The sequence below is a fragment of the Phaethon aethereus genome, assembly GCF_964289735.1.
Source record: "Phaethon aethereus genome assembly, chromosome: 3".
Taxonomy (NCBI): domain Eukaryota; kingdom Metazoa; phylum Chordata; class Aves; order Phaethontiformes; family Phaethontidae; genus Phaethon; species Phaethon aethereus.
Genome location: NC_138576.1, coordinates 14303400 through 14319766, shown reverse-complemented (window position 1 = coordinate 14319766; position 16367 = coordinate 14303400). Strand labels below are relative to the sequence as shown.

At 36.5% G+C, this 16367-nt stretch overlaps 1 protein-coding gene across 1 annotated transcript in view; it reads right to left on the bottom strand.

The window, feature by feature from the left end:
• NBAS (NBAS subunit of NRZ tethering complex) overlaps positions 1 to 16367 on the bottom strand; it is a gene marked incomplete at both ends in the record, with an annotated part of 185312 nt that overhangs the window by 76032 nt on the left and 92913 nt on the right. Inside the window, one exon of the mRNA XM_081997756.1 lies at positions 1757 to 1986. Coding sequence (XP_081853882.1) covers positions 1757 to 1986 — 230 coding nt within the window. The remainder of the gene's footprint in view (positions 1 to 1756; positions 1987 to 16367) is intronic.

Sequence of the window (16367 nt, the reverse complement as noted above, 5' to 3'; positions counted from 1 at the left end):
ATCTTTAAATATTTTATAAATAATGCATAATAAGCTCTAATGGCAATACACCAAATAGGAAAGATAAAATTGACAACTATTTGTTAAGCGGTTTTAGCAAATTGCTCATTCTAGTACAAAGCTGTTTTGTAAATAAGATACCATCTCTTCCAGGTGTTGTTTCTGTAAACAGCACTTCATAAAAGATTAAAAACATGAGGCACATAATGATAAGCCAAAAATAAGAAAAAATATGCTACACAATTATATTGAATTTGCACATTGTCTTCATTAGAAAATGCAGATTAAGAGTGAGCTGAGAAGATTAAAGCAAGGAAGCTGCAAGCTGAACAAGTAATTAGTAGGATCACTGCAACTGCCTAACACCAAACTACCACCCTCATCCACACACTATGAAGCCTGATTTTTACTAGCCCTGCCATACTGTGTTCCAATTCTACTTCCTGTAAGAACTTTCTCTTCATATTTACTTTATTTTTATGAAAGACAGTATCTAAAGGACTCTTGGATGAGCATGTACGTAACCGTGCTGCATCCAAAATGAATATCTGTAATAACAGAAGGATTTTTGTGTTGAAGTTACTGTAGATAATCATCAAAGTGTAACATTTGCCTACTGACATGCTACTCACAGGACATGTGTTCAATGAACAATACATACAAAACAGGTATCTCCAATGGAAACATTAAAAGATGCTTACAAGCTATTTTTATGAATGCAGTGCAAAATATAAGCAGGTATAGATTTTATAGATGCAAAGCAGCAGCTTAATTAGTGTTCAAAACCTGAGGTTATACTCCTTCCGTTACTCAGCATTTCATATCATTGTTTTTTACTAACAAATTTCTATTGGAATTGTAGCTATAGGCAGCTACATAGGTGGAAGACTGTAAACAACTAAATATGCTCTTCAGGAGCCTATGCAGAGAGTAGTTTAAAATTAGGTTAAAAATTATTTACAAGCTTCTCACTGTACAGAACTCTTCCTTTGACAGTCTAGCAGCTATTCAGCTGTGACTGCCTTCAAAACATGTATATAATATATATATTATATATAATAAGTATATATACTTGTACGTTTTATACATATTCATGACTTGTACACAGCTTAAAATACCTGCATGCAGATGTTAAAGGTATTTTTAAAATTAAAAGACAGTACTATCCTGTATCTTTCCTTTTTTTGTATTCTGGATAACTGAAACGTGAGAAAAAAGCATTGTAAAGATCAGAACATGTGCAGTGAAAGCTTCAGTAATTCCAAATGACTACAGGGAAAACTACTGTAATATACAGTAGCTTTAATTAAATTATTAAAAATAAAATACAGTTTATTAATATTTTGTAACATGGTTATAATATAGTTGTAATACAGTTCATTACAAACTTTGATGCTTGGGCATGCCCCAACAGATTGCTAGGGCAGGTTTACAGGACATGAAAGGAAGAGATCAGACCTCCACCTGTGCTCTGATTTCATTCATCCCTGATTAACTTTAATATTAGCAGTTAATAAACAAAGAGTTATAGCTTCAATTAAAAGTTATCGATCCATTTATTTGAGCAACATTTCATTTAAGTGGAGTAGTTGAGTGGAAAAGAGTCCAGTTGTAGCAGCATTACAGTGTAAATATCTAAAGCAACTGGTAATTTATCTCTTCTAAAGGTCAGTACTACTTTCAATTTACTTTCCTGACTTACAGCTTAAAGTAATTCCATCTTAAAATAAAGAAAATAAACATAGACATTACTTACTCTGCCAATCCTAGTATTGTTTCTCTCTTGTACTGTCCATCTGCTGTAAACCTCTGCACATCCACTCCTTTGCCAAGTCCTTGCAGAATCTGAGCTTGAGTGAAATCCAGTAGTCGTTCATTGTAGTAATGCAGCTGATTTATCAAAGTTGCGATTTCTTCAGGCCAGTCTGTATAGCCATACTGAGTAACATGCTTTGTGACCAGCTGAATCAACGCTTTTGGATCAGCCTGTGAAAATAATTGACAACAGACTAAAAAAAGCCCTGGAGATTTCTGCCAAAAAAATTTTCATTTTATAACTGATGCCTCTATTCAGAACTGAAATATTTGTTTCCATTTCTCAGAAGTTTTAAGTACAACAGAATTCCATATTTTCTCTAAGGGCTATTTGCTATGACATTAAACTTTATCCTTTTGGAATGTTTTAGACTATTCCATATGCTACAAAAATTCAAACAAACTTACATACCCAAATTAATACTAACAAGTACTTCAGCCTGACAATGTATTTGTTTTTAAAACCCCTATTTTTATTAACATTGAACTAGGTGACTGATTGGTAAAACACTTCAACTAATCAAAGAAAACTTACCAAATATCTCCTCAATTACAAACACTACAAGTTTACTCTAAAACAGAGACGCTATCTCAAAAATAAGAATGGAAACAATATTGCAACATCTTTTTTTCGTTACTGAATTTCTGATACATTTCTATTATACAGAATTGGAAAAAGGATTAGCTTAGCATTTCCAGTCTTGAGCACTGATACTTTCAAAGAACGAGAAGTGTTGCTGGATCTGCAGATTACACAGGAGGCATTGCCTACACCCCGAAATCTTCAAATAATTAAATATTGATCACCCATACATTAGGACAACCTTTGTTTTGAAAATGAAAGAAATTATGCATCAAGTGTATAATTAATCAACCACTAACTTCTGTAGTCAAAACCCCACATAGCAAAGCAACAACTTAGAACATGATTCAAATACAGCCTGCATGATCAAAATGAAAAAGGAACGCAGGCACGGTAGAGAGTTCTCAACTATCTCAAGACCTGGACAGTGGCTATGTCGGGGCTCCTCAACTTGAACTCAGCTGTGTGCGACACGGAATCACTCAGCACACCCAATACCTTCATGACTCTTTCATGACAAACGAGGCCACCAGCAGCACAATGCCACAGGGAAGCACTGTGACTTCTGTGCAGCACCCACTGAGGAAGGAGTGCCACCCAAAGAGCCACCAGAAAATACCTGGGGATGCCAAATGTAGTTGAAGTATTTTCTAAAAGAAACAGCTGATTTAACTGCTGTGATCTCAAAAATGTTGAGTGTGCTGGACAAATATACTTTGTTTTTATTACAAAATGATTCTGCTAAATTAGAAGCTAAACTTCTGAACATTAAGTAGAGTGAACAGCAGGGTAAAATATGCACCACATATTTGAATTCTGAGGCATCCGTGAATTTTTCTATGACTTGCTGGTCATTCTAAATTGATTTCTTTTTGTTCTTTTTTTTCCTTTTCAAGTCTTAGCTGACAGGCTGCTCACCAATTCCTATTAAATGCTACAGGGCATCCTTTTTCCTCTCCACATGATATTTTTCTGAAGCCCTCTAAACATTGCAAGCTCATTGATTTTATAAACAACATCAGTAGTTCTTTCAAGGTTGCTTAGGAGATTGGTAACAGAATAATAAAACCTCAGAAAAGAGATCGGCAAACAGAGCAGTACCTCTACAATACAATTATATCAGCTGGAAACCAATCCACTACTTATTATGTACCCTGGTATCTCATTTTAGATGATACACTAGAAAACAGAGCATGAAGACAGGGAAAGTCAGAGCAAGACGAGGAAAGCTGTTTAACATAATTGCCTAAATCCTCTGCACAGTCCACTGAGAAGCCAAGTCCCTCTGACGATCTAGGAGGGTAAATTTGCTCCCTTTTGCTAGATTTCCCCTCTCTCCATTAAGAAGAGTAGAATCCCAATGTCAGCACTCTTCTTCCAGTGCACAGCCCACCAGATTGTTCATAAGCTACACAATCTTGAAAGTATTTTTGAATAAATATGCCACAACTCTTCCTTGAGAAACGGGTTCTGAAGATTAAAAGATACCATTTTTAGTAAGTTTCCTGAACACTGCATAATTTTTCACCATGAGGCAGAACTAAACTTTGACCATTTACAACAGTAACTGAAAATAATACTAATTACTAAGACAGGTAGATTAAAACCATTTTATTTTTTGTCCACCCTTGTCTTCAATACATTGTCAATCATCATCTTTAAATGTGAGATTAACTTTAAAAAAAAAAAACACCAAAACAAAAACCTGCCACTTCCAACCATAACATTCTGACCAAGTTGTCACCGTCTCAAATGACATTTATCACTAGCGCCAACCTTCATTCCCCATTTGTTACACTTCCCTAAAAGCATCTGTGTGCAATCTTCCATGCTGCCTGTTCATGCATCATTTTCCTCCGAATACTTTTGCCAAATAATACCTACAAAGATGTAATGAAAGCGTGCAGTTCTGCCAGGACTGCTCTCTATCTAATTGGACGGTACTGTTTCACTGTTTTTCTTATCTGAACCTCTTCTGCCTCTTGTTTCAATACCAGGTTGTAATAAAAATAACGTAAGAAACCTGGATCAAGGACCACTATGTGATACAGTAGTACCAAAACAAATAGTAACAATGACAAACTGTTACAAGGAAGGAAAGAGAAGAAAGTGGAAGATAATCTGATGTACATGTTGTTTAAAGAATCAGTGTGGTCCTTGGAGAGACATATGAGGAACGAGAAACACAAAAATTACACTGACGTTTGTCCCCAAGCTAATTGATTCCCACTACCAGGTTCTTTTCTGGGTTTTGAAGTTCTGAAATATTTTACAAAAGGGATCACTCTGAAAAGTACCACAAGAATGATTTAAAGGATTTAAGAAACAGATCTTATAGTAATATACAAATAATGTCTTCAGAAGCAGAGTCTATTGGCTTTATTAATGATAGAGTGATATCATCATACGCCGTATGAATACCCTTGTATGTATATCCATACATGTGTAAGGCAAAAAAGCACATCAAACTCTTCCTTCTAGGAGATAAAAGTATGAGATGTGCTAGCTGGTAAATTATCATATTTATATACATTCAAGCTAAAGAAAACATACATTGTTTTTTTATTGCAAACAGTTGCCAAGGATTGTGTTGAACTTTTTGCCACCAAAAGTCTTTCAGACAAGTGTTGTACTCTTTCATACCTTACAAGACTTATGCTCTGAACTAGTAGAACATGTGAAATCAAAAATTAGTTTAGAGAAATCCCACAACCTGCTTCATGCAAGAGCCTATACTGATATCTGATGTGAGACTTTCTAGGGTTTTTTTAATCTATAAAAAGCAATCTTTCCCAAGTTACGGTTGTTTGCAAAATTCATTTACTGTAAACACACATGGTTTTCCTTCTGAGATCTGCCATCCTTTTGTAGATTTAAAATGTTTTCTTAACTAACAATGTTGTTTGCACAATATTTATTAGGCATTCAACACAAGCTCAATTAGAAAATACAAACACCTAAACTGTTTGGTATCAAGCTGCGTAGAACTTATATTTTGTAATCTTAAGTATTAATTCTTTCACACCTTCACATTAATGATACATCTTTTTTAAAAAAGATTATCACAAATATTTCTACATCCATTAGGTACCTAGTTCAATTAGACATGATGCTTGTTCTGACAAACACTAATACAGAAAGATCCTTATAGCTGTATTGGCGGTATTCAAAAGGCTAAACAGTTTTTAATTGAAAAGACCATAATAACTACCTAGTAATAGTAGCTGGCCGTAAAGCAAATTAGCAAAGCACGTAAAGGCTGACTCTTATGGCAGCATTCATAAGATTTAAAAATTCTTTGAGTTTCTTAAAATTGTAATAGGCACTTAAAAAAAAAAACAAACCTGCATCAATTTGTGTAAATACAATTGAACTTTGACAGGTAAGATCAGTCATATTCAACTTGTTCTCTTTCTAATGCTATCTATCAAAAAAAAACCCCACCAAAAACCCCCAAACTGTTGGCTTTTCAGAGTCTTTCATATACTTAGAAATTGTGCCTACGGGTCCGACTCCCTGCTTTGGCAGATAGATCTCCTCCGTACTTCTAGACAGACATTTGAACATGGCTTCCCCTCCCTGATGATTCAGGAAGCACCCATCACTTCAGCATCAAGCAAATTTAATTTCATGCTATTAGATGTGATTTACTCAGCACAGGTCAGGGCAAGTTACTGTCAACATTGCACCACCAGCCATGACCAGTAAGCCTCAGCTGGAGATCAGGATCCACCTGACCAGAAGATTTAAAACAGTATTTCTCTTTGACCATCCTCTGGGAGTCAGACCTGTGAAGCCCTTTAGAATCTGTATGTCACTGTGAAATGATAAAAGCAACATTGTTTTTGAAAAGAGATAAGAGATTTTGATCTTGGAATTTCTTTACCCTAAATCCTGATCCCTAAATTAATCTTTAATTTCTTCCCCCCCACCCCAGCAAGTTGCTATCTATTTTTTCTTTCAGATCTCTTTAAAAGACTTAATTCAGCCATACACATCAAGAAAAAAAAGAAAGAATCTGAGTGAATTTTTTTCCTGTTCCTCTCCTGCTCAGGAGTGGCAATAATTTTACAGCTATGGTAAAAGAGATAAAAAATAAAAAGCTCTACTGTAAACACATCATTGAGATAATATTAGATCACTGTAAGGCTATTTAGCTTGTTTACTTCTTTTAAAACCACGAATCTTTCCAATTGTTCTAAAAAGGAATATTATTCCTTCGATTTTGTTTTTAATGTAAATGATCTTCAGACTGTAATGCAGAAATGACTAGCAACACTGATGAGAAAAGCTGATTAGACCATCAAGGCTAATCCGCTCATAATGACCTCAAATACATAACTGATGATGTGGACCTTCCTGGATTGAAGTTGCAAAATATTTCTATCACCTTTTGAACCATAATCTCTTGGTAATGGCCAAAAGCTGCAACCGCAGTGAGCCACAGGAGTCCGAATGGGAAGGCAGAGTGTCCAGATCTTTGTAATAAGTGATCCTAGGAAAGAGATCATGCTACAGAGGAAGACACACTAAAGTAAAACCCTGGCGTTTAGCAAAACTAGGAGATGACAGCACATGAGCAAAGCAAGAGACACCAGGGAGCAGGGGGTAAAATTCCTGCTACAGACACAGTTGCACCTGGATCACTCTCCTGCCTCTGGTTGTTGCCCATCTCCAGCACTTCCAAGGGAACTAAACTACACCTCTGGAAAGCACTTACATTTCAGGGAAAAGAGGAGAGCTCTCCCTAGCCTTTTGTAGCAACTGCCACAATCCCTGTAGCAAAAGATTCAATGTGCTATAAATTTGATGGAGAGGGAAGCAAGGGGGGAAAAAAAAAAAAAAGAATGAAGAGAAGCATGTTTAGGTGACACTTTTCGTCACATACCAAGGCAGGAAAAGAGATTTACACGAAAGAAATAGTTCACTCAAAGTGAAATCCTCAACGTGCCTATTCACTCAAGAAGTAAAACCCATCCCTCCACAGGACAGCTTTTCATCAGTTAAAACAAATGACACTTGTCCTCAACTGAGTCTGTTGTCATGCTGTGAGTCAAGAGTACGTTAACTTCGACACAGTGCCATATGAATTTGGGGTGGCCTACCTTTCAGATCACACCTGTCTCACATCTGATCTGCTCAAAGCCAAAGATAAAGCATATGGTTGAGATGAAAGACCAGAACATCTCAGAAATAAAACCTGCACTGTCACATCACTCAAGTACAAGGATACCTCAACTTTCTTTTTCCTCCCACCGCTGTAGCTACATATATTGTTGGGTGACAACACTGATTTGTTCAGGATCAGCTTTCCTAGCCATTTTTTAAATCATTTTTTAAATTTATACAGGAAACAGTAAATCCCGTCAGCCACCTGTGAAACCACACCAAGTCAACATATAAGCCTACCTACTGGAATACCTTTTATAAGCTACAAGATGTGTCAGAATAAAGTTGCACAAACTACCAAAAAAAAAAAAAAAAAAAAGCAATAAATCCTCAACTATCAAACATATAGCTAAGTCCTGTATATTCAGACAACATTAAAACAATTTTCTATTTCAGATTTATAATCTTAAATGATCCATCAGAAGTTTTTGGAACATACTCTAATATCTCTGGTACATTTAAGTATAATGATTTTAAAACCTGTTCATGCTCTTAAAAAACACTTGGCACCACAGTACTGTACATAGGTGATGCAAACTAGCAATTTCATACTGTACTCAAAAGCGTAGACCTGGATTTTGTAGATCTGGGAACACAGCTGTAGACTCTGATTCCCTAGTTTCCCTTCTCACCTTCACCACAGATTTCATCCAGATTCTTCTTTTTTCCAAGAACTGAAACTCGGTATTTTAAAACTTCATTCCAGATGGGTGGCTGTATAAAACAAATATTCCTGGATCGCAGTTTAAAAATCAGTACCATTAGCTCTTGCTTAAATTGGCCGAGTCTAAAACACTCCCCAAACTTACACATTATACAGACACAATTTATAAGATGTTATACAAAAATGCAGATTACACAGGTGACTGAGGGCTTCACAGTCCTAGTCTGCTTAGGGGTTTAAGGCTAGCACTAACTTATAAAAGGGTTATTTGAATTTCTGGGGAAAGTAGTGAAAAGAAGATATGTACATATCTGCAGTGAAATTAGAATAAACTAATTTATGACCAAAAAAAACAGACAAAACCAAAAGAGTTGGTGAATTCCAAGAGGACCATGAAAACACAGGTAAAGAGATTGTAAATAAGTACTGGCAATTTCAATGACGTTGGAACTAACTACTTTTGTTTCCAAAGTCCTGCTTTCTTCCGCTATCAGGCAATAAGGACCTATGATAACAATTAAAACTGCAAACATACGATCATAAATGACATTTCATGCAAATTTGCTTTGTTGCTTTATAAACAGAAATATGTTGGAAATATAAAAGTCTACAAAAGGCTGGAAGATTATAATATTTCAAAACTGGAGCATAAAAAGAACAAGCTATCTTTCTGTGTGGTTTTGGTTTGTTTTCTTTTTTAAAATAGAAGAAATGTTATATGTTTTGAATAAGCCAGGCTGAGACGTAGTGGCTGAAAACGGAAACACTTGGATAAGAGGCAGCATACGCCACTGCCGCTTCAAGATCGTTATGTTGGAAACTAATTGAATCTTTTAAGGACAAGTGGTTGCCCAAGATGCTGGTATGATTAAAGGTACGACCTAAGTGGAATCCCAGGAATATTTTCTGCCAGCAAACCCCCAGAAAAGACTGAACAAGAAACAATTGAGAGTTACACTGTTAGTTTTGAATTATGAACCAGATGTTGCTAGCAAACAACCTTAAAGTAACATTACCTGTTGTTTTTATTTCTGCTTCAGAAATTACACTAGAGATAGCATTAGAATCGGGCTAACAGCATACAGCATCTATTATACAAAACCATGTTCTGCAGGATTTTTTTTTAACTCTATTTGCTGAGGTACCACAATCACTGCCTAGAATTATCAGAATACTCAAAACTGGGAAGAAAATGCAGTTAACAAAACCGATTTCATATATAGATTTTGTTTTAAGGTCAAAAAGCCACCCAGCACAAAATTAATACATCTAGTCAGCCCAGGTATCTGCAGTATCTATAGATTATTGAATGTTAATATCTGCATGTTAGTCCAGAATTTGCCTTGAATTTTTACTGAAAATACTTGAAAAGTAAATTCCTAACCGATGAAGCTTTGCTATAAAAGTAACAAATGATCTTTTAATAGCCAGCAGCAGAAAAAAAAAAATGACAACGAAGTGACTTTGAGCCCAAACAAAACCACCAGGTATATGTTAAATCAACGTAATACAGAAGCCAATACTGCTGCAGGAAAAAAAAAATAATGCAAGAGGCTGCTGTTAAGTAATAAAGTATAAAAATAATTTGCAAAGCTGTCCAGGCAGTTGTTTCTACTGTCATGTTGAATGACTTGTGTCTGAAGAGTTGAACAAATTGCTCTAGTGCTCCGTTTTAAGTCTCCATTTTAAATGCTTTTTTGCTTTGTTTTCAATCAGCTATTCCAGCAAGAATGAGGAATAATTTGTCCCAAGACAAAAGGTTTTCATAGTCTCTTCTCTACCTTGTGTTCTCTTACAGACTCTCTCTTATTGAGTAAGACACTGACAAGTCACGTTTAGGAAGAAAAATCTCATCTCATCATTTCATCTGACATCTGTTTTAGTGGAATGAACGCATGACATATAAAAGGTTAAAATGTCAACTGAAAGAACACCGCTGAAAATAGGAAATTGCTACATAGTTTTGAGTGAAGTGCCCACTAAATTCATAGTACATAATTAATTTCCCATTTGCAGTCAGCATTACTCTCAGTAAATAATGTCACAGTTCAGGTAATTATCCTAACCTTCTGTCTATCTCCCTTTTCTCAAAAAAATCATTGTGCTTTCTTTTTTAATAAATCATGTTATTGTATATTCTTTTAGAATATGTCTTTAATCTTGGTCTATATGGCAGCAGCTGTAGTCATATACAGATTTTGGGACAAGCACAGACTCCTACTGTAAAACTTCAGTACAATATGATACAGTTTTAGTTTAAGTTCAATACTGTATCCTTTCAATTTATACAGTTACTGGAATGGATACATGCAAATATTTCTACATCTTACTAATTTAAAGCTTGAAAACTATTCCATGAGCTACAGAACACATAACTCCTTCTTCCCTGACAGTTATTAAAATGCCAGAAGTCAAATATATTTTTATCATAATTCAGGAGCACTGCTAGCACTTCTGATTAGTAACACGAATTTCTCAGTGACCACCTTCTCTTACTGTGATGTACATTTTCATGAATAGCTTCTTAGGCTAAATTTGGAGAGGCCAATCTAGCATTTATCCTCAACTCTCCAAGATCAAAAAAACCCACAAACAAAACCAAAACAAACAAATAAAAATCCCACCACCAAACAGCCAAACCACCAAAAAAACAATGAGATGGAGGAACCAGCTCTCTCACTTGATGGGAATTCAGCATTGTCTGAGAAGTTACCTATATTGGCAACCCAGATGAAAAAAATTTTGCTAAAATATTTTGTGCTTTAAGAGGAATAGAAAATTTCTATCAGGCTGCTTGCAATATTAACAATGTTCACTGACTGGAGAAAATAGTTACAGTAGCACAGAAAAGGAAAACAAAAGAGAAGATAAAGCCAACCGACTAGGGGAAGACTGCTTTAAAAAACTGTTTGTCACCTTTATACTGTTTTTCCAGGGAGGAACAAAATCCTTTGCAAGAAGGAAAGAATTAGTACTTATCCCATCTACCTCCCTTGCATGAAAAGCCACAAATCTCTCTCCAGAGGAACACAGGCAAGCTAGACCTCGAACCTCTGCTGAAGGAATGGCTGGTTTGAAGACCTTCTTTTCTAAAAGGTATTTCTGAATAGCTGGCTCAGGAACAACACTCACTCTGCTTTCAGAAGTAGGATTTAACAGAATAGCTTATATAACCCCTGAGAAATAAAAATAAGCAACACTGTAACCAGCTCTGTTTCTTAAGCACAATTTATCTTGAAGAAATAAAACCAGGGGAAAAAAAACCCAAACCATCAACTATCTAACAATAGCTCTTTTCTGAGCCACCTAAATATTATTTGGTCCCAACTAAGAATGGCAATGCTTTGTCATGTTGTGTGCTTAACAAAGAAATATGAGGATCTGTGAAATACTGCCTTATCTATATCAAACACACCTCAACCAACGGAAAAGAGTTGACACAATCTGACTGCAATGTCACTCATTGCTGGATTACTATTTCAGGGATCATACTGGAACATGTTCAAAAACATCCACAATGACTACTAATTCAGAAGAGCTTACCTGAGGTTTAAGCCTTCGAACACAGTAGTGTTTAGTGAGCTGTCAATTTTTATTAGCTTAGATATTCATTCATTTAAAAAATGTGTGGGTTTTTGTTGAGACATCACTGAGGAATAAATGAAACAATGAGGCAAGCTCACAAAATCTGACAGGCCAAAGAGGAAATTAAAAGTACCTGGAAAGTGCCTTATAAAGACCAGTAAAGCTGATAGCAAAAAGTTCTGAAAAGTCGCTCAAAATCAGGAAGCCAGCTAGAGAAGTGGTGAAAAGCGGGCTTTTCACTTGGTGAAGAGGTGTGAAAGGGGCACTCATGGGTAAGTCCACAACAGAAGAAATCGGTGAGATCTTTGTGTCAGCCCTCATTGCTGAAGATCTGGGGGAGAGAGCTCAGAAGAGCTAGATGAGTTAGAAGAAAACATCTGGGAAGTGTCAGGCCAATTAGGTAAGTTATGTGCTTGCACACCACCATGACCAGATGGTGTTCATCCCTCAGTTCGCAACGAACACTAATGTGAAATTATGTTAAATGACAGTCTAAGGTGCATCAATGTACATTATAAAAAAACACTGTGCCAGGGTGCAAGTTCCATCTAAAAAATATATCTCAAGGGGATCCTCGTAGGGATCACAGATCAACAAGTCTGATTTCCACCCCTGGTAATATGGCAAACTCTGTAACAAAGAATAAAACCACTGAGCACATACATTCATTAACAGAGGTTGGTGGGAAAGAAAAAGCATGGCCTCTAAAGGGAAATCCACTTTGTCAGCTTGCTCGAGGGCTATGAGGGTGTCAATGAGCACATGGACAAAGGGAATCCTGTGGCAAAATATATACAGATCTTCCAAAATTCTTTGACAAGTTTCCCCACGGAAGTCCAGTCAAGAAACTTAAGTTGCCAAGGGGTTGGAAGAAAGGTCCTTTTATGAACCAAAACCTGGTGAAGGAGAGCCGAAAGCTTAATGATCACTTTTCAGATAGGGGAGAGCCAGCAGCAAGTCCAGCAAGTTCTCTAGGGGCAGGTTCTGAGACCACTTTTATTCAGAATCTCTCATCAATGTCCTGAAGAAGGGATAAGCAATAAATATTTAAGTTTTCTGATGATACTAAGCTCTTTGAATTATTCAAATGTTATGCTACATATCAAGACTACAGTGTTTGGCCTAATTGAATATTTTTGAAAAAAGAAAAGAAAAAAAAAAAAGAAGAAAACTCCCAAGAAGTTCTTAGTCTGCCAGTTAATGTCACATTCACAATGCCTTCCCCCACTGCCCTCCCACTCCCTGGTTTTCCTCTGTCACAGACTCCACACACATGCAGGAAGAAGGAAGGTCAACAGGAGGGAGAATAGTGCAGCACAGATTCGAGAAGTTACACTCTCATCTCTACCAATTTTCCTTTTGGAACCACAGATATGCATTGGACTTAGAAACCAAAGCATATACCAAAACAGATAGAATTCTCCCCCTCCACACGAAGTATTAAGGAGTTTCTGAACATGTACAAGCAAACAGCCTGGTACATAAAAAGGTAAATGCTAGGCATAAAGAGCAGCACGAAAGGAAGTGGAGCAACCTAAAGACCAGCAAAGACACTTGAACTTGATGCAGAATATATGACAGAAAATTCAAACTGTGAAGCAAAGGGAAGAAATTACACTGCCAAAGGAAAATTGCTAGTTTTCAGTATCATTAGCCAAGCAGAAAGAAGGGCTAAAGAGGAACCAGGACTCAAAATAGTAATAAAAGTAAAGGACATGCTTTAAGTCCATCATAAGCCAACAATGAAGAGCACTACCATTTTACCATCTGCAACAGACTTAGTGCTAATCATTGAGTTTATGGATAAAAAGTTGAATGTTGAGACAGAATGAAAAAAGACTCTCTGATACAGTTTGTCAGTACTGCAGCAGTGTTAATAGATTCCAGTAAAATGTCATGTACACAAATCCAACTGGAGATTAAAAATATATATATTATTTCTAGTGAGTTAGGTTCATAATTTAGGAATGTGACAGGATATTATTACTGAGCACAAACCAACATGCAACAATTTAATGAGCATTTGATTTCCAATGAGAGATTACCTCATGTGCATAGATTTAACTTCTAGCTGCACTACAGTGCCATGAAATAAGGTTAAAACAATTAGACCTCATACAGCATGGGTAATGCATCCGGGTAGCCCATAAGATCTACCTCTCTCCTTCCTCTTGTATACAGCCTTCTTATACTGTATTTACTTCCAGTTCAAATTAAGTCTTTATTTCCAACATCGTACATTCAGAATATTACCTAAAGCTGTAGCATAAGGACCATGTCTGGGAGTTCTGCTTCTCTGCCTTAATACAGTTGTATTTATAATTAAGGTCAACCTTATACAAATAAGCAACAGAATTGCCTTGGGAGCCACATCAAGTCTGCAGAATGAGCTCCCGTAAGATCAACACAAACTTCTAAATAATCAGGCCCAAGTTCAAAGCACTCTTTTTTTGACCTTGCTTTCATTAATGCAAAAAAAGATAAACACATACCAACATGTAACCATTTAAAAACTATTCCACATGCTGGTTTTCCCCTCAGGGAAAGGAGATGAGAGAAAATAAGACACACATGACATATTTGTCACAGCTGCTTAATGCACTTAAAGCATCCAGAGGCCATTGCAGTGAGGGCAGTAGAGAGAGTCTAAATACGGTCCTGCAAAGGAAGATGTGACCAGACAGAAACAGTGGTCGAACAATGACAGGAATACAGAGAAACAGCACTACTGTTTCCCAACAAACTACTTTGTAGACAGTGAATTTATGTGAGGTGAAAGCAGACCTAATTCTGCCTCTTACAGAGAGGCTGGACAGAGGCTTCCCCAGGCAGCAAGCCACAGAAAAAGGAAGGAGGTTAAGCAGCTAGCAAGTCTTAAAAGTCTGTCTTAACTAGCGGAAGAGGAACTCTCCCCCAATACTCCCAATTACCTTTTTAATACACCTGTCATTTTAATTCTGACAACATTTCTCCCATTATGCCAGAGGTACTCAGGTACTGTTTTGAAAGATTTATACAATGTTATTTTAAAGTAAACAAAGGAAGTGTAGACTTCTCCAGGCTTCTATAGAGCTTCTTATCAATTCAGCTAGAATTTTCAGACAGGCTACTTCATTTAACGGACTACAGAAATCACACCTACTGTGACTCAGATGCTGTTGAACAGAAATATATGCTCTATGAGCTTGAGGATCCACCTTCTGAGCATGTGGCTGAAGTGCCAGATTTAGATCTTTATTGAATATGTAAAGGTTTAGAACAACAGGGGAAAAAAAGGATTGGTTATGCACCTTCACCCACAAAAATACATTGTTATCTTCTAAGAATAATGCATAGCTTTGAATTATACAGTTAAAGGACCTAGGGATGTATTTCTGTTTTGAGAAACAGTCAGAAGATAAAGATGATGCAAGACACCAGTAGCATGAGCTGGAAGAAAATCTACTATGGAATGACATCTACAATTGAATTTATCATCTTCATAAAAGTTTGTACCACAAAAGTTTAAGATCAATTTTTTTCCCCTCACAGAGCTCTTAGGAAACAAAAAAATAAAAACCATGGCTAGATCTATTCCCATGGATAGCAGCTGCTATGGCACTGAGGAAAGCAGCTTGCAAGCGGAGCCATTCTTTACCACCAGCATCTAAGATGTACATTTAAACAAATGGGTGCTTTGCAGCGGGAACTGGGCATTTAAGTCTGGGGTTTGGTTTGGGGTTTTTTTGTTTGGTTGGTTGGTTTGGAGAGGGAAGAGTACTTACTTTGCTCAAAAGCATCTGTTTCTATTCCTCCTTTTCTATTTCAGTAACATGCCCTTGGAATTAGTAACAACTAATGTATTCTCCTGTGCTGTTTTCTTACTGGTCATTCAGGCTTTTTTTTTTTTTTTTTTCTTTTTCTTGGTTTGCTAGTCACTCAGGATCTTCTCATACAGTCGGTTTAAAAAGCTACTGTTTAAGAGTGGTACTTAAACGTAGCACACAAAGCACATACTCTTTTTAGCAAACAACTTAGAATCCACTGCTTATCACAGTCACATACGGTATTTTACCAAGATGGAACATAACATTTAGCTAAAGATCATAACATTAAGAGATAAACTACATGGAGCTATTGGTAAGAGTTTGCTTATTAAATGGCAACTGGAGTAGAAACAGTTCAATGTTTAACATCTCTGTCCTCATCCTTATGACTTACTCTTTCAAAAGGCTTCATAGCTCTTTCTATAAAATAAGACTGTTTAAAAAAGCTAAAATTAAAAAGATATCTTTTTTTCCATCAAAGGTGTCTTGCATCAGGTGGACCTACGTTCAAAGAAAACTATTTGACAAACATGAATGAATTCCTCACAACCAACATATTTTGCAAGGCCCACAAATTTCAGTTGTGGGCTAAGTTTTCCTTTAGCTTCTAAACAGAAGATAGCAGAATGCAAATCTCAGCAGGAACATGAAAAGCTGGCTAATTGCAAAACTGAGCTAATATCAAAACAGGCTTTCCTCTGTAAATCAGGAGTCATTCTGAACATGGAAAAAAAACTCCTCTCAT